The 18,543-nt window shown below is 42.7% G+C and overlaps 1 protein-coding gene across 3 annotated transcripts in view; it reads left to right on the forward strand.

Annotated features, from left to right (window-relative positions):
- slc41a1 (solute carrier family 41 member 1) overlaps nucleotides 1-18,013 on the forward strand; it is a 28,698-nt gene extending 10,685 nt beyond the window's left edge. For all 3 annotated transcript variants that reach the window (XM_044217921.1, XM_044217935.1, XM_044217930.1), the window contains 8 exons: nucleotides 4,623-4,694; nucleotides 5,569-5,713; nucleotides 6,755-6,901; nucleotides 8,785-8,932; nucleotides 9,765-9,844; nucleotides 10,396-10,530; nucleotides 10,751-10,899; nucleotides 13,480-18,013. In XM_044217921.1, the coding sequence (XP_044073856.1) occupies nucleotides 4,623-4,694; nucleotides 5,569-5,713; nucleotides 6,755-6,901; nucleotides 8,785-8,932; nucleotides 9,765-9,844; nucleotides 10,396-10,530; nucleotides 10,751-10,899; nucleotides 13,480-13,665 (1,062 nt within the window). In that variant the 3' untranslated portion in view covers nucleotides 13,666-18,013. The remainder of the gene's footprint in view (nucleotides 1-4,622; nucleotides 4,695-5,568; nucleotides 5,714-6,754; nucleotides 6,902-8,784; nucleotides 8,933-9,764; nucleotides 9,845-10,395; nucleotides 10,531-10,750; nucleotides 10,900-13,479) is intronic.
- The last annotated feature ends 530 nt before the right edge of the window (nucleotides 18,014-18,543 follow it).

The following is an 18,543-nucleotide window of genomic DNA, read 5'->3' on the forward strand; positions in this document are numbered from 1 at the left end:
ACACTACAATCAAAAAACCTTGATCATAGAAATTTTACTTCGAAAGGGGGAAAAAAAGTTTTTTGAGCTAAAATGTGCATACCTCTCGCGCCATGTGTCTCTCTTCTTTGGAGGATGAGTAAAATGGATGGCTTTTCAAAATGATGTGGTCACATGACCAATTTCTTCTATGGTTTTCCAGAAACAATGGGTGGAAATACTTCTCCCTCTGGCACAAATCACCCCACTCTCCCCTAAGCAACAGTTAAATGTTGTTTTGGTCTGGCTGCAGGGTTTCCACAAATAGTTTGATGCTAAAGGTACATCTATTGTCCGTGGCACCACTGAGCTCTTGGCTATAATGCTGCTCTCTGAGCTAACATTGTTCATTGTATAGTCTGTGGGGTCAATGACCCTGCAGCATTGCTAACCAGAGGTTAGCAGCACACCCAACAGTAATGACAGCATAAGAGAATTTGCCCAGTATTGCTCTTAAGCACACCAATCCTCACATTCTTTCCACTGGCCTGTGGGAAACAGGTGACGAAGCTGATTAGCATAGCTAGCAGCGGCCCACCCAGCACGGAGAGCTCAACTCAATCACACTACAAACAGAATCTATTCTAACAAGACATTCTAGAATTAGTCAAGTCTTGAAACAAGTGAACATCAGATACTGTACATTAATGTTTTCCCAAACTTGTCTCGGAAACCTCCTATTGTATGCTAATCCATTTGGCTACAAGCTAGGACAAATCCACATTTGCCACCAAATTTCCAAATCCTTATAGTATCATTATAGTACTCTGAGTAGTAATTATGACCAACATTATATTATTTGGTCATGGTCATATTGTTGTATGATTAATTAGCAAGTTGACATTATCCACATTTCAAACCGATAATAAGTCAGCAGTAGCTACAGCAAAACTCTTAGTTGAACATTTAGTTGATAATTTAATCTCCAAGAGTGTTTGCAAGTCGAACATGCATGTCAGCCATGACACAACTTGGCCTGCCAGTATTATGTTGCTTACAGCTGCACTTTATAGACACATCGCTCAAATACAGCATATACTTTTCACAATAAAAGCCAAATCAAGGCTGTAGATCACTGATAGTGACGGTGTTTTTTGAAAAGTAAATTTTTTTGGTTAGTGTTTTCTTTGACTTTCCATGTTGTTTCCATTTTAATTCATAGTGCAGATGTGATGGTGAATCAATGTCAGATTGGGAAGTTGATTCAACAGTGTTTCACCACTGATTTAACAAATTGTCAGTGGTTGCTGGTATCCGTCTACAATATTAAATCTGGAATCACATGTGGCTCTTTTCAAAGTAATGGAAATGTCTTCTGTAACGTACAACATACAAATTATGATAGGAGTTAATTTTACATGGCGCTGTTTGACACAACTTAAGTTTGATGGAAATGAGATTTTAAGACTTATTAGCAGATAGAATGACTTTTTATTATTAATATTTTTATGTATTGGTCAATCTGCGTAGTTTTCAGTTCAGCATAGAAGGATTCTCACATCCATCATCTCAAAGTAGGCCAGAGTGTGGTGCTTGTCCTGAGACATTACTGTCAGCTCTCAGCTGGCTGGCCCCAGCGGGACCACGTCTCTTTCCTTTCTTTTCTAATTATGAGCAGATTAAGACCACTGTTAGTTTCCTAATGCGCTTATTACTGAAAAAAATCATGTAATCCCTAGTACTGGCTGGCTGTAGGACTTTTCAGTTCACATGACCATGTTTCCTTTTTGATTGTTTTTTCCTTTGGTCTTTTTAACCTGTTTGTCTTTGAATATTTCCCTGAAATGAGGCTTGTCTTTCTACTTTCTCATCATTGTTTATCTGACCAAAGGAAATAAACAGTTGTTTTCTCAGTTCTGTCAAACCCCTTCTCATGTCATTGAGCCTAATGGATTGTACGTATTTGGATAATGGTATTTTGTGGGTTACTGGAACTTGGCAGCGCCTGCATTGCAACTGTTTCCGAGTTGCAAAAAAACACTATATGACCACACTATAATCAGAAATTACAACCACTACAGAAGTCTATACTTTATCCTCACTTTATGTGTATTAGCTGATTCACGTATGTTTGGGTCCCGACCTTGTAAACAACAGATTTGCTCAGAAGTTAATGTTGTAGAAAATAATTTGCATTATTATTATTGAACTGAAAAACGTCGAGTGACGCTTGAGAATCGCAGGGTATTTCAGCCTCTCATGCATCTTATGTCATCTATGACTTTCACAACATTCACTGTGCTCCACCTCTGTGATGATCCAAACACCACTAATCCAGCCACACACACACACACACACACACACTCTCAAAGCCGAGGACTTGGCGTCATCATCACACATCATCACATAACATGAATTGGTTTGCATATCGTTGTTCTAAAAGGAAAGTTTGCTAGTAGCAAAAGCTGATCAACTCTTATTGTATAAAACTAAGGCTCCTTATCTGAACTCTCTCCCTCTGAAAGCAACTATATGCGTCTCTTTGCACGTGGAGTTCATTGTGAGTCGTTGATGCCCCCAGTGCTCCTCACAGATGTTTGGCTTTCTCCTATCTTTCCGCCTTAAACCTTCTTGTCAGTATTTGCAGCAGTCTGCCCCCTCTGAACGACGGCATGTCGTAGCAGGAGGCGTCCATGCGCACGTTTACATGGAGCTGATGGGTGAGGAGTATGTTTGCGTGGTTGTAATGCTGCGTATCTGGCAGATACACAAGTTCTAATGACGCACACATGATCGCCATGTCAGTCAGGCTTGTGAGTTTTCCCGGTCATGCTGCCAGATATATTGGTCAAGTGGGAAATCTGAGAGGGAGAGAAAAGCCACACACTCACAGAAAAAGCTAATATTAACACCCAGCCATGGAGACCGTCTCTCTGTGGCTCCTCATTATTAATCAGTTCTGTAACCTTTGGAGCCTTTTTATACATTTAAATACTTTTAACATTGGTGTACCTTTTTATGTATAGTAGTCATGCTGGGGTTAATTCCTGTTCCAGCCTCAGTCGTGCTTGTTTCACTTATCCTAACGGCACAGCTTACCGTTTATGTTTTGCCCTGCCTTAGGGTCTCTGATCCTTTTAATATTTTGTTATTAGCTGCATTTGTAATTTTGGGAGTCAACATTTTAGGCAAGATTCATTAATCTGTACAAGCTAACAGATACGCAGCCATATTGGTTAGCAAATTGCAGACACAGAGCAACATTAGCATTTTGGAGACTTGTCCAATATTCACTGCATTTTTGTTCTCCAACAACTCCTGAGAAAACTGTCTGGGTCTGTAGCTGCTGGATGTTTGATGTTCTTCACCAGCTGATTGCTAACTTTGTTTGTCTGGTGCTGCGCAGTGTGCAGTGGGTTTATCGGAGGGGTTGATGAGAGGGAAGCTCAACAAAACAGTAAATTTGCAGCCGTAAAAGCAAAACAATGACCTAAAAGAGGCTGAAAAGTGCCGTAGAGCTGATGAGTTGGGTGTTTAATTGCAGTGTTTTTGCCACTATAAGTGATACTTTAAGCAGAGCCATTTGATTTAATGTTAATAGCAAAAATATTGATTTAATGCAGGTTTAACTTTACACAAATTTGTAACTTTTCATACCAGAATATATTCGATTCTAAACAAGCTTTTTGGATAGCTGTTAGCATAGAGACTGCAAGGATAATTCCAGTTTATTATAACTTGGGTCTTATTTTTTGCAGCGACTATTCCTATCAATAATAATAAGATTGTACTCACCTGGTGAATTGCTGACATAGTGGCGTTGCTAAAAAGAAGATTTTAAACAAACGCCCAGGTTAGCCTAATATACTGTGAAGAGAAACGAAGGACGGGAAGCTTAAATAATCATCAGTTTACAGAACGGCTTCTGCAGCTTTGACCTATAATCTGGCTAAACCATTAGCTTGTTTACAACCTGTCCGACTGCCTTTTGTCCCGTCGGACTTGGTTGTTGCGATGTTCCCAGATCTGAAATTGGTGAGTACAACGTTATCATAACTGATCAAAATGACCGAAACTACGGAAATAAAACAACAGTGTGAATAAACTGGAATTATCGTCCAAATGTTCAAATGAAATTAAACTTTATACATATTCATACAAATGTATTCATATAAACATATACACACCTCACCTCTGTCTTTTTGTAGCACTTCTTACACTCGTTTATTAACTCAAGCATGAAGCGGATATTTTACCCGCAGACTTGTATGTGTTTTGATGCGTCCAGATGTTTCCCTTCCCTCTGCGTATGTAAATGTTAGAGGAGAGAAAGGAAGAGGAGATGCTCTGTTTGTGTCCTCGCACTGTAGATGAGCATTAGGATCATTGCTGTGGACACACAGTAGCCCACTGTAACACAGCCACTTGACACTTGAGACCGTGTGTGTGTGTGTGTGTGAGAAAGAGGGGAGATGAGATAAGTGGAGTCGGCCGCAGGGTGGGGGATCAGATCAGAGTGTCCTTGTCCAGAGAACTGACATCTGATTGTTCTGATGGGACCAAGAGACAACAGCATGTGCACACACACACACACACACACACACACACACACCCACACCCAGATGATAATGTGTTGACCTCGTGTATTCTTGTCTCTCTTTCAGGCTAATATTGGTCAGATGGACACAGCCAAGGACATGTGGAAGATGGTCATGGGGAACCTGGCCCTCATCCAGGTAAATGAAACGCATCCGCAGAGGACGATGAAGTGAACTACAGTGTCATGGAGCGTCTCTGACCACGCTTACGTCCACATAACAAACCAGGTTACTGCGAGAAATCAGATAATGACTTCATGTGCTGTTCAATACAACGGTCAGATGCAGTCATCAGATTTCTGCCTTTCACCCTATTTATCCTCTTTTTGATTTGATTGTGTGAGAAGACAGACTTCTAATCTATTTTTTTTTAAATTTCGGTTTATGTGTAACATATTGATGTATTTCGGATACGAAGATGCACAGCTACTAGTAATTATGTTCCCTTTCATTCGGTCGCACTTCTGTCACAGCAACACGATCCTTGTCCAGGATCTTTATCATACACATGCACAAAAAAAACTTTAAAAACCTGATTACAGTTTCACATGGCCACATAATCAGGTTTCTTCAGCAGAAACTAGTCCAGTTTTTTCATGATCCCTTAACCTGATAAAGGAAATCCAGTTTCTCATTTACATTACATTTCAGGAATCAAATTACTGCCAAACCTGGGAACAATCTGGTTTCAGAAGTGCACTGTGTGTACAGTAAACACAGCGACCGATCCTTACTGGGCACACCAATAACACCGGTGAACTGTAGGACAGCTTCAGTGTTTACAGATAGCGTTCCCCTAGGATAAAGAGCAAATAACTGAGGACGCGAATGAATGAATGAATCAGGTGTTTTAGGGGGTCTGTGATGTTAAATAGGTAACTGGAAAGAAAACTATATGTATGAATGCCATGTAAGCTCCAACAGTGTTTAGATTCTGAAAGCCGCTCAGAGGTCACAATATAGCTACATGTACCACTTTAATGTGTGTGTGTGTGTGTGTGTGTGTGTTCAGGTCCAGGCCACAGTGGTGGGGTTCCTGGCCTCCATAGCTGCTGTGATCTTCGGCTGGATCCCTGAGGGACACTTCAGGCTGGGCCACGCAGTGCTGCTGTGTGCCTCCAGTGTGGCTACTGCCTTCATCGCCTCTCTGCTGCTAGGTACGGCCAGCACACAGGATGTGAGGGATGTTCACAGTGTAAACAGCTACTCGTCAGGCATGCCAGGGTTACATCTGACTCCGCAGCCCTGCTAGCAGCTGTCAGGCTGACTCAATGGTGCTTTGAGCCAAATGCTAATGTCAACATGCTAACATGCTGATGCTTAGCAGGTATAAAGTTCACCATGTCCACCATCATAGTTTAGTGTGTTAGCATGCTAACATGTGCTAATTAGCAGCACCAGGTGAAACATCAGGGACCTCCAAAGTCATTAGGATTCCTGCTCTGGGGACTATGGATGTCTGTACAAAATTTCATGACAATGCACCAATAGTTGCTGAGAGATTTCAGCGCGGACCGACCCTCTGGCATTGCCATCCTTAAAGTCACGCTACTAGCACGGCTGAGGATTGATCCCGCAAAATTTCCGATGAAAATCGGATTATAAAGCATACGGTCTGCAGTGCAAACCCTCTGCAGCTTCGCCATTTATTGTGTTTTCCAATGGCTTTGATCAACTCAACAACTGCTCTTCTACTGCATTTTCTCCCTCTTTCCCCTTCTACGAGAGAGGGCAAATTCTGAACTGTCCTTGCCATGAGACGACCCTGTTTACCAGAAACTGCAGTGAACACTTTCCTGTTGCCGTAGGAAACAGAACTTTTTCGATTTTTGAATGACTTTAAACTGGTCTACTCCTTTTTAAAATATCTCTCTGGCCAGCAGCTCTTTATTGCTTCAGGTCTTCTCACTTTGTTTTTAACCCGACCTTCAGGTTTTGTTTTTGCCAGCTTCGACTGTCCTGATGGGAAACAAAAGAATCCCAATCCATTCTCCTGAACTCTGGCTACACCTTTTAAAGACAACATGTTCCTCTCTGTGTTCCAGCTGACAGCTAACAGTCAATAAGACCCCTGATGATAGCTGGTTACACTGAACATCACGGATTACACAGAATGTCACGTTAGCCTGTGCGACTGTGTGTGACAGTGCCCACAGAAGTCTTCCATGTTGTGACGTGTCTGACCTGAAATCCCTCAGGGCTCGTCATGATCGGCGTGATCATCGCGTCCAGGAAAGTCGGCATCAACCCTGACAACGTGGCCACGCCCATCGCTGCTAGCCTGGGAGACCTGATCACGCTGTCCCTGCTGGCAGGCGTCTCAACAGGACTGTACAAGGAACTGGGTAATGCGCGCGCACACACACACACACACACACACAGAATAAGTGTGATACATTTAGTATCTAAGGTAACGCTCAGTTAATGGTGCTTATTAGTGCTCACACAAGTGTCAGACATCCCAATGTACTTGTTGTCTTTGGCCTTCACAGATCATTCAGCTGTTTTAAGGTGAAGTGTAGTTTTCACTCGTTTGCTACATGCGTACAGTGCAGGCTTTACTGAGCTGAGTGTGGGCAAGAAATACATGGAGGAGATGGGATAAAAATATAATTTCATTCATTTAAAGCAAATTAGTGCAAAATATTGCTGCTCTCACGGCAGATACAAATCGCCTGTTCCTTCATGGCAGGAAAAACAAAAATAGGTGTTACGTACAACAGTCAAGCCAGACCAGTCTGAGGCAGAATCATTTCAGTTGCTACATGTGTGATCCAACTTCAGCCTCTGTTACCTTCTGAAGATGTTGTCAGGAAAGGGAGCAGCATGTGTAGAACTGTGTGGCTGTAAATAAGGATGAAAGCCGCCCACACCCCACCGCGCTGTGTTTTAGGGAGAGCTATTGTTAGCTCTGTGCTGGTGTCTTCACTAAACTCCCCATTGCGCCATCATTACCACAGACAGACAGACAGGAGCAATGAACGCGTCCTGACCGCAGTGTGGAGTAATCCCATAGCTCCCTTCGTCTGAGGTCTGACTCACTTTAAAGCCACGGTCAGGTACTCGGTGAGCTTATCTGGGGTATTTTGGCTCAGAAACACAGCTGCTGTACGTAAATGGTCTGTCCACTTAAATGTTGTGTTTGTGGCGGTTGTAGTCTCCTGTAGTGTCAATTTAGTAGTGACACTGCCTCCTAGAGACAACACCGGGGATTTACTGTCAGTCCAACTAGAGTCCTGTTCAGTCCTCACAAGCTCAGTACAGTTCTATGGTAAATGGTAAGTGGACTGTACTTGTATAACGCCTTTCTAGTCTTTCCAAACACTCAAAGCTCTTCAACTACACATCACATTCACACACACTCACACACCGAGGGCACAGTCCTCGGGAGCGATTTGGGGTTCAGTGTCTTGCCCGAGGACGCTTCGACGTGTGGGCTGGGGGAAGCCAGGATCGAACCGCCGACCTTCTGATTGGTGGACGACCCGCTCTACCACCAAGTCGCCCCTATATTCTATTTAACGGTTGATTTTGATCATACTCGAGATAGAATGAGTTTCACCTGGTGCTTTAATATTTGACTTGGAGCGTATGCCGTCTGAATGAAGGAACTGTATTTTCACCAAGTTCAAAGGGCTTTTAGTAACAATAGTAACAACAATTATTACTAAGCAAATTTTAGAAATGTGTACAATTGGTAGTGCGATAATACATTTTCTGTACGCAAATGAGACTGTTGCTCTTAGCCTGAACCTTGCTGGATTTGGCAGGAAATCAGCTGTTTTTGCAACAGGTAGTGTAGCAGCAGGACTATGGGAAGCGTAGTCTTAATGCTAACCTCGGATGTCCACTGGCGTCCCGTTCCAGTTGCACCACAGCTCATGTATGAATTCCTATTCTGGAAATCCTTACTTTGTCCATTTCCACACTCCATACCGCAGTGGGTGACGTCATGTTTTCACTTAGTGCTGGCGGTTATTCTCAGCAAGCACGAGTTTTAGATAATGATATCGTTGATGTTAAAAATACTGCGCACTTAAACATGCCACACAACAAAGCATGGTGTGATGAAGCATGTGGGGAAGAGATAACCTTGAGAAAACAGAGCCATCAAATAGTCAGAGACAACACGTACAGTGTGAGCTGAAACTGCATCTGCGTAACGAAAGCATTGTCCATCAACACATGCTTGGTGTGTGAATCCACGTTCTCTTCTTCCATACAACAGAGTACAATGACTATGCCAACCCGCTGGTGTGTGCGGTGTTTGTGGCGTTGTGCCCCCTATGGGTGCTGATAGCCAGGAAGATCCCATCCACCAGAGAACTCCTGTACTCCGGCTGGGAGCCAGTCATCATCGCCATGGCCATCAGCAGGTATTCACGTTACGCTGGATTTTTAGCATCTATTGATACATTTCATTTCAGTTGTTTACTTTTGCATTTATGTTAAATTAAAAAACAATTCTATAGTATTCGGATCTTTTACTTCAGTAAAAGTACTAATACCACTCTTTGAACATACGCAACTCCCTGTGCAGTGAAACGCTCCTGTCAGTGTTTATTATATCTGATGTTTCTGGATTCATATTCCTGCTGCATTCATGTGTGTGTTGCATTTTACTGCTGCAGATGTTTCAGGCTGAGCTCATTTTAACTGCTTTATATACTGTTGGGTAGTTTCATCTGCAGCAATGCATCATGGTCTATAAGACCATCAGGTGTTTGCAGCGTCGCCGTCCCTCCTCGAGGGGGGGTTAAAGAGTTTATTCAGCTTCAGGAGGAGGAGAGTTTTCTCAGCACATGAAGGAAACTCTTCATCCTTCAGCTCGTCACTAACATCTGGAGATACGAGGTTTTCACTGCACAGGAAGGGGATGAAACACTGTGATCTGTAAAGTAACTGAAGCCGTCAGACAAACGTAGTGGAGTGAAAAGTCCAATATTTCCTATTATTATATTGCCGAGTAGAAGTAGAAAGTTACATAAAATGGAAATAGTAAGTAAAGTATACTAAAGTAAAGTACAAGTACCTTGAATTTGTACCTAAGTGCAGCACTTGAGTAAATGTACTTAGTTTAATTCCACCACTTATCACCACCTACTGCATGTCCCAGATTCTTGATTGTGTGATGGATCTTCATGTATTTTCTATGTAATGATGATGAAAAACAATGATTTCAGTGAATCACTCTCATCTGTCTTTTAGTGTTGGTGGTTTGATCCTCGACAAGACTGTCACCAACCCAAACTTTGCTGGCATGGCTGTCTTCACCCCGGTCATCAACGGTGAGGGGTCGTGAAGCCTAAAAGATGAACGTTTAGTGACTCCTTTGGGGAAAGTGTGAGGAAAGAGTTGTGTAGCGAACAGCCAATATGCTAATAAATCAAACCACAAACAGTGCTAAAGATGGGTGTTGACATGGATGCTTCATCCCTGGAGGAGGAGAGCAAATATAGAAAGATCTGTTCTAGCATTGAAATGTGTATGTGAAGCTGTTCATGCCACCACCTCCATCCGCTTTAACAACAGACGGATGTGTCAAATGTGTGCAGAGTAAACATGCAAAGTGGTGACAGATGGAGGTGGCTTATTGCTCTTACTGGGTGGAAAACCTGCTATCTCCATAATGCCAGGTTTTACACTTGAGGAATGAGAAGTGAATGAAGTCTTCTTTTTCATATTAAAAAATGAAAAACACCACAACGTGTTTTCATACATGTATCAACATCTGTTTTAATCTTGGGCTCATCACATTAATATTGAGCTTGTTTTGTCCTGTTTCCATGTTGTCACCCCACTGTGTGTGTGTGTGTGTGTGTGTGTGTGTGTGTGTCAGGTGTGGGAGGTAACCTGGTTGCGGTTCAGGCCAGTCGAATCTCCACCTATCTGCACATGAACGGTCTGCCCATGGGGGATCCCAACCCCACCCCCAGGAAGTGCCCCACACCCTGCACCTCCTTCTTCGGCTCCTGTAAGTTGGAATGATCCACTCTTCCTCTCTTCAAAACAGATCTTTCTATGATGGCTTGTCGATGGGGTTTGGCAGAGGTCCACCCCCGTCCTACATTTCAGGTTTTAGTTCCGGCATCTGTCCTAAAAGAGCTCAGCCGTAAAACGAGTGACACCTCATCGTGTTCTTTATCGAAGTAAATATCGGACTGGTTAAAATGTACGTCCTCTTTCTCTTCCAGCCGTAAACTCTCGCTCAGCCCGTGTGCTCTTCCTCCTGGTCGCCCCGGGTCACATCGTCTTCCTCTACACCATCAACTCTCTGAGGGGGGGGCACACCACCCTGACAACCATCTTCGTTACCTTCTACCTGGTTGCTGCACTACTACAGGTACACACAAACGCACACACACACATACAAAACACACTCTTTATTAAACAGAAACCTTAATCATTTATTATCATTAGTAGGAACAATAGCAAATAGCAGTAGAGCTAAACGGGAATTATGCTTCAACATCGTAAACATCTGCAGAGAAGGGTGTTACTGTCAAGCAGGCTGATTCAGCTTCCTGTCAGGAGGTTCCCTCTATCTTTGAGTGTGCGAGTTTACACATCTGCATAGTTTCTAGCATATGCTAGCATCCGCTGAAACTGAATTCCTCTTAAAGCCACTGCTTGCTAGTGGACACGTACGTTATATGTCCAATCTGTATAAAAGAAACACACACACAAACGTGTTTGGATGACTTGTTAGCTTACGTGCAGCCCAGAGGAGCATAATTCCAGCTGAACTCGTCGTAGTTACCCTGGTTGTAGTCAAATGACTGCCTCTTGAGTTAAACAAGGTCAACGATCTGTTTTCTGTGTTTCGGCATTCACTGCGGATGGTGGAGAACAGTGATCTAAACCTAGCCAAGCCCGATTATTGTAGGTCTTTAGGATCAAGTAGCTGCTTCTCTTTGAGACAAGGAAATAGTTGTCCAACAATAAGGGTCTTTAAATAATTAGCAATGTTGCAACTAGACTATTTATTTTAAATGATGTGTTCATATTCAACAAGCATTGGTTGTGTGCACTCGTAAACAATAACATAGATTTTGTGATATTAGCTACTTTATAACTATGTCAATTCCAGCAAGTAGTTTAGTCACATCAGCTAACGATAGGAGAATTTTAAGTGTATTTCCCTGCTTCTGAATAGAGCTGCTACCATACACGCTATCATAAACATCCAGAAGTTGAGCTAAAATAAGAAGTCAGTCTCTCCGGGATCTTTTTGGTTTTGTTTTGTTTTTCTGACTTCTCCAAAATATTGAGGTCAATTTTGCAACCACATTTGCATCATTTTACGGACGCATGTTGGATTCACCAAGTAAAACAAATTGGAGACCGTATCTCATAATAATGACTTACTATCTAACATAATTAAATAACATACAGAAAATAACATTACACCTACATAATTATGAGGACGAATCTCATTATTACAAGACGAGGATCTCATAATTACACATCGTATTCTGTGACCCATCAGATTCTGTTACCTGGGTAGGAACTTTGGCTATATTGCCACCGCAATCGTTTTATTATACTTAATCGCATGCTTTATTTTGATAGCTGTTACCAAATGGTACCTTAGTATTTAGATAGGGTCATACATTTTGATAGCTAAGATGCATGACTCTGTATCTACGAAGCATCTCGAACTGGTTTAGCTGGTCCTGAAGAACAGAGCGACTCCGAGCAGGTCAAAGTGCCCTTTCCGCCTTTAGATGTTGACATAGTACTTGTTCTGATTATCGTATGTTCACTCTTCTTGTCTAATACGTAAACATGCTGACAACGACATGCAAGGTACTACTTCTTTAATTCACCTTCATCAACATATCAACCTCATGTACATAACGGCATTACATCATCAGGACATCTTATTAGTTATTCCCTTAAAGTTGCAGTTTGCAACCATTTGAACACCGCTCGCCTCGCCCTCCCCTTCCAAGCGTGTACGGGAAACTACGGTGGCCGCAAAACTCACGAACGGCCCTCTCTAGAGCCAGTGATTGGTTTGTCCGTTCTGGGCTACTGTAGAAACATGGCGGTGAAAGATGGCGGCCTCCGTGGAAGGGGACCCGCTCCCTCTGTAGATATAAAGGCTGATTCTAAGGTAACGAAAACACAACGGTTCTTATTTTCAGGTGATTAAACACTGCTGAAAACATACTTATGAATATTATATTCCATCTCTGCCAATAGCTCCTCCTAAATGTTTCACACTGGACATTTTTAAGGCATAGAATATGAGATCAGGATCTCATAATTACAAGTTTACATGTTTTCTCGTAATTATGAGGTGCTTCTCTCATTATGAGATATGGAAGTCATAAGATAAGGCCTCTAATTAGTTTTTCCTTTGGTGAATGTAATGCACTTCTGTATTACATATTTTGCTGTAAATTGCAGTAATATTAAAAAATTCCAAGTCAGCTGTGAAGAACTAAAGAGTGATAATCACAATATGTGAGATAAAAATGGGTTTTGTAGGATCTCAGACCGGAGTGCTCTGCCCGTGGCCATTTCTGTCGCTAGTAGCCACTAGCTTATAGCCTGCTAGCCAGGGAATTGAATGCGTTGCTGTAACATTTTCATTTCCCTGAACTGAATATAAGGCAACCTCAGTGCTTGCTGCAGTGCCATGTAGTCCCTGAACCAAAAGGTTTTGGAGCTTTACAATTGGCATGTAGTTTGAGGAGTTTATGTGGAAATATTGCAGGAAGATCTCCCAAATGCTTTAGGTTTTATGGGGATTGGTTGAATGTTCATTCAGAGACTTACACGATGCCACAGGTTGTCCCAGTACTGACCGTCTACATAGTGAGTCAAATGCAGCCGTCCTTTAGTCGCTTTTTGAGAAGAGCAAAGCTTCTGTGCTTCCTGTTAAAAAGTCTGCTTCTGCTTCGTCTTCCTCCAGGTGATAATCCTTCTCTACCTAGCAGACTGGATGGTCCACTGGATGTGGGGCCGAGGCATGGACCCCGACAACTTCTCCATCCCCTACCTGACTGCTCTGGGTGACCTGCTGGGGACCGGCTTCCTCGCCCTCTGCTTCCACATGCGCTGGTTCATTGGGGACAGAGACTCTAACGTGGGCAACTGAATGCATGCACACACACGCACAAAAAACAAAACAAACAAAAAAATTCACATACTGTACGCTTGCAAACCCGGACAGTGACGAGCATCAGCCGTATGCCTGAGCATTATCTGAAACTGGACATCGTCTACAATAAAAGGGCTAATCTCCTGTAGGGCTCGGACTGATGGTATCGAGCACTTGTAGGGCCGTAGCGTTTCGACTTCAGGATATCAGGGCAGTGATGCGCCGCAGCAGCAGCCCAGAATCCCGACCGTATCTGTGTTCCACCTTAGAAACAATGGAAATGCACGTATCTCCACCTCATCCACTGAACAACACTCCACCTGATGGATCCAGCCCCACAGACTACTCCTGCTTCATTTTACTTAATAACTGAGTCCAACTACTTTTTCTATTGTTATACTATTGACAGTGACTATTATTGTTGGTAAATAATGCATTTGATAAGAAACGATATCTGTTCGTGTGTGTGCAGGGCCAGTCCTCATTATTTTCAATGGGGACGTTAGCCTTCCCGTTTTTACAGATTTAACACTTGAAACCAAGACGACAAAAGACCTAGAATGCTTAATCACCAAGTGCTATGTCATATATACAGAATGAATATCACATGAAATGTAAATCGCTTGTGTCGATCATTTCTGATTCAGTGGAGTGCATAGGGCTAGCTGTTCTCTCCGTTTCACCTTGGCCTTGTGACAGTAGGAATTTAGGATTAGGGAGTTTTACCCCAGGGGACAGGACCACAAACGTAACGAGCCCTTTTGGCGTCGCTCCCATCAGCGGATGGCTTAATTTGAGTCAGAACAGGAACAGGATTGTAATTCCTGCGCTTGCTTCCCCTCAATTCTGGGCTCAAGAATTAGGAATATCAGATCTGAGGTCCGATCACAATCCAGCAAAGGCTCACGTCAGCCATTATAAGAACGGATTCATCTCTGATTATGTTAGCGGTTGAGAATCACCTAATTAACGCCTGTTTGAACGTTTCTGTTAAAGAGGATTGTGTGTTCTTCCTCTCGAGTCCACAGAGGTTACGCTACTTACCTTTTTGGCCAAATCTACTAAAAACTGCAGTTTGAAATGTCCTGAGTAAGATTCTTTGTTTGAGCAAACACATAGAGCCTGTGGGAAATAGTATGTGGAAAATGGCCGGACAACTGTCAGTTAGGAATGTGTACACCTGACACACACAAACACACACCTCACTGTTTGTTGCAGCACACTATGGGTTTTTTTTGTGGATGCCAAGAGGTTAGAGAGGTCTTATTTTGCCGCGCGCTGTTCCAGGTGAGAACCAGTCCCCCTGTCTGAAACCATCTGCCAACTCTCTACTGGAGCAGGCTAATGTTGTTGTTGTGTTGCCCGAGCCAGGCTTACAGTAAGTGACAGGAGGTTCAACATGCTGCAACGCACTGGAAACAACCTGCCGAGCTCAGCCAGCTGAACAGCCACAGGTACAGAGTGTGAAGGTGTTAGGTGCCGTAGCCAGGATGTGCTCTCTCGGTACCAGATGAAAGGTACTGATTGCTGATATTTTGTGTGGATGTTTGACATCTTTAGATCTTTAATTTGACAATTTCGGTTCCCACACTTCAGATGTTGGAGCATTGAATCTTTCCAATGAAAGACAGACCAAGTTGTGTGAGGTTGGTTAACAGTTAGGTTGCAGTGGCTACAGGAAGTTGTGGCAAAACTTTAGTATTTTAGTGGCGGTACAGGCTTTCATTCTGTAGCCTGTAGATTCAGATTCGCCAAAACATCAGCGTACTTCTGGAAGCTGTCTGAGGGCCCAGTCAAAGCAGCGCGGTCACGCCAGCATATGAAACGGCTAAATTCAGCCGCTGCATCACTTCACTGCAGTGGAATCACTCGCGGGGTCGAAGTTCATCTGCGCAGATTTTCCGTGTTGACATCAACTCAAGTGAACTTCTTGACCGTGCTGACCAAATAGGAAAGCTAACAAAGCTAACATAGCTAACATCTCTGCTCTGCGGAAGTATAAACCCTCTGCTCCACAAAAGAGATGTGTAAGGACATACTGTATGTGTCCTTTGATTTAACTGGTTAGTGAGCACAAGGAGTCGCCGAGCTTCCACAACCTATTTCTCGAGCACACACAAATGCAATTTGTTGTGCCAGGTTGTGTGTGACCAGGCATGCAGTGTTTTTCTTTTGTTTTTTCAGATTCTGTAGAGTGGGTTAGAGTAAAACTCTAGAAAAAAGTGTTGTTTTTTTTTTTGTTTTTTTTTTCTCGTCTCATAAAACGATAAAATAACTAATAATAATCTCTCACTTTTGTAAGTGAGTGACTAACTGGACGATGGTTAATCAAAGGGCAACATCTTAGTCCTACATCGGTTTAACACACACACACACACACACACACACAGACATGTTTCCATCACTACAGAGGACGTTACATTGACTTACATTCATTTCCTGAAGACTTACCAGAACCACTACTTGCCTAACCCTAACCCCTAAACCAAGTCTTCACCCTAAAATTGAATGATTTACTTTATGGGGACTTGCGTTTTGTCCCCACAACATTAGTAATACACGCTCACACACACAGACTTTGAGCCTCAGCTGACCTGAGCTGACTCTCTCTTTGAGGGCTTACAGGTGAGGAGCAGAATGAAAAAGGAAGTCGGGAGGCGTTCTGTACAGATGTTGGCCCAGAGGCAAAGCCCAGAGTCTTAGGGGAAACCTGCATGTGATGCTTGACTTATCTGGCGCTTGTCAGACTTCTGTGTTGTTTCGAAGGGGCCAGCAGAATGCATGTGCAGGGCACATATTGTGAATGTGCAGAACTTGATTATTTTATCTGTTAAAAATCTTTTGTTTTGGTCTGAATGATTTTATTTTGTTAAATGTGTCGATTTATGTTAATTCTTTTTCTATTCCTTTCCTCCTTTCCCTAATCTTTTTAACTCGCCATGAATATTGTTTTGTGTCATGAATTTCAACAAACAACCAACCACTGTAAAGATGAAGCAACTTCTCCACGCTGGTCAAATGCACAAAGTACTGTAATCTGCAAAACGGACACCAGAGGGCACCGCAGGGATTCTCTTAACTGTACAACTTCTCAGTTCGTCTCTGTGTCCTCTGGATTCAAACCCACGCATGTCCACCCAGAGTGACATTTATTTTGTCTACTTTTGTCTCTACGGCGTTTGACTTGTTGTAAAAGTTGCATCCTTCCATGTGTCCACTCTGTCTGTATCCTCCACTCTCTTCCTTAGCAGGTGCCAGCGTTCTGCCTCTATGTCAATGGAAAGTTGTGAATACTTCTATATAAGGGGGCAAGTAATGCTTTGTCTATTTATTTTTAGAAGCACACAAAGCAAATTGTACATACTATATTTATTCTATATATAAGGTTGTTTATTTTGTCATTTCATTTTGGCTCCGTTTCTGTCACCATGCTGTTGTCATTTGTCTCTTCTCTTTTCTGTTTGTTTTCTTTGCAAAAGGCCAGTAGAGCTTTTTGCTGCTTGCCGCAATAGAATGGTGGTGAGGCTAATGAATAGCACAGTGCCTAATACCAGTCTTTACACACCTCACACATATGCACACACACACACTGTCTCACACAGGGAAAGCATACTTATAAGACATAGAATGGCCTTAACCTATCAGAGCCAAGCTCAACTCAGAGTAACCAATCAGGAGCTAGGTTCGCCACAGAGTAGTGTCTCTTTAATTAGCTTTGATTAATAAAAGATGTACAGTAAGCTGATTTATGATGTGTAATGTAATAATGACTTTCTATGACGCAGCGGTGGAGAGGAGGGCTGGAAGCAGCAGTTACAAGCTTTTGGTCATGTGAATCTGCAAAAATGAGGACTTGGAGGCTGTAAGGCTCAGTAGTTCCCGTTGTACAGGGCATCTGAAAAGTCTGGAGTCAAGTTAAGCACCAACAGAAGTGAGATTCTGACCCGCAAACACACCGGAAAACCGGGAAAAAACAAGTGCAACATGGCAAAATGCACAATGTCGCTTCTCTTTCTGATTCCAGATGTTTCCCCTGTATATTAATTACCCAGCCTTTAAAACCCTTCACCCACCCACTGCCTTGTTAACCTCAGTGCTACAAACCCTTGAGCCCCTGAACTCACAGGGAACCACGACTGAGCCTTTGATTCAGACTCTAAACTTCCACCTGTCCCCTCAGAAAGTGATGTAAAAACATGACATGTACAGTCTTCCTGGGGCCGAGGTCTTTGCTTTCTGTGTGTTCTTCTTGTAAAAGCCCTCCCTCCGTGAGGCTAGAGGAAGGCTTTCTCCCTGCAGGACTTTGGAAATTGCTGGAAATAAAGGACTATATTATTTCATACCATTCCTCCGTGTTAGCGTCTGTTTTGTCAGCTTTTACTGTCAGTGTGTCGGTGATCTGACAGGGTCTGCGCATCTTTTCTCAGTACAGATGTTGGTCAAAAGAAGATCTGTAGAGGCTACACAACATTTTACAGGCTGATGTGTAGCTTCCAATTTACAGTAGTAAATAATATCAAACTCAAAACCAATATACTGTAAAATAATAAGGTTTTTACATGAAGATGAATCAACTCGTGCTTCTAGAAGTAACTGTTTGTTCACATTATGATGAATCCTGAACTAGTCTGGAAGTCAATTCTAACAGCCCTACAGTGAACACATCCACACACATAAAATATATTACAATAAAAACTGATAACTTACAATCAAATATATTTATGGAAAGTTCATGTATTCATATGATAGGCTACTGTGTCTCAGCTGCTCTGTGACAGGTTATACATTGTCACTTCAGTTCACTTCCCTCTGGGGGGGGGGGCACTTGGGCGCTGTGGAAACAAGCTGAGACCACAACTTTATCACTCTTTAAGT

Source organism: Siniperca chuatsi, linkage group LG2, assembly GCF_020085105.1.
Source record: "Siniperca chuatsi isolate FFG_IHB_CAS linkage group LG2, ASM2008510v1, whole genome shotgun sequence".
Taxonomy (NCBI): Eukaryota; Metazoa; Chordata; class Actinopteri; order Centrarchiformes; family Sinipercidae; genus Siniperca; species Siniperca chuatsi.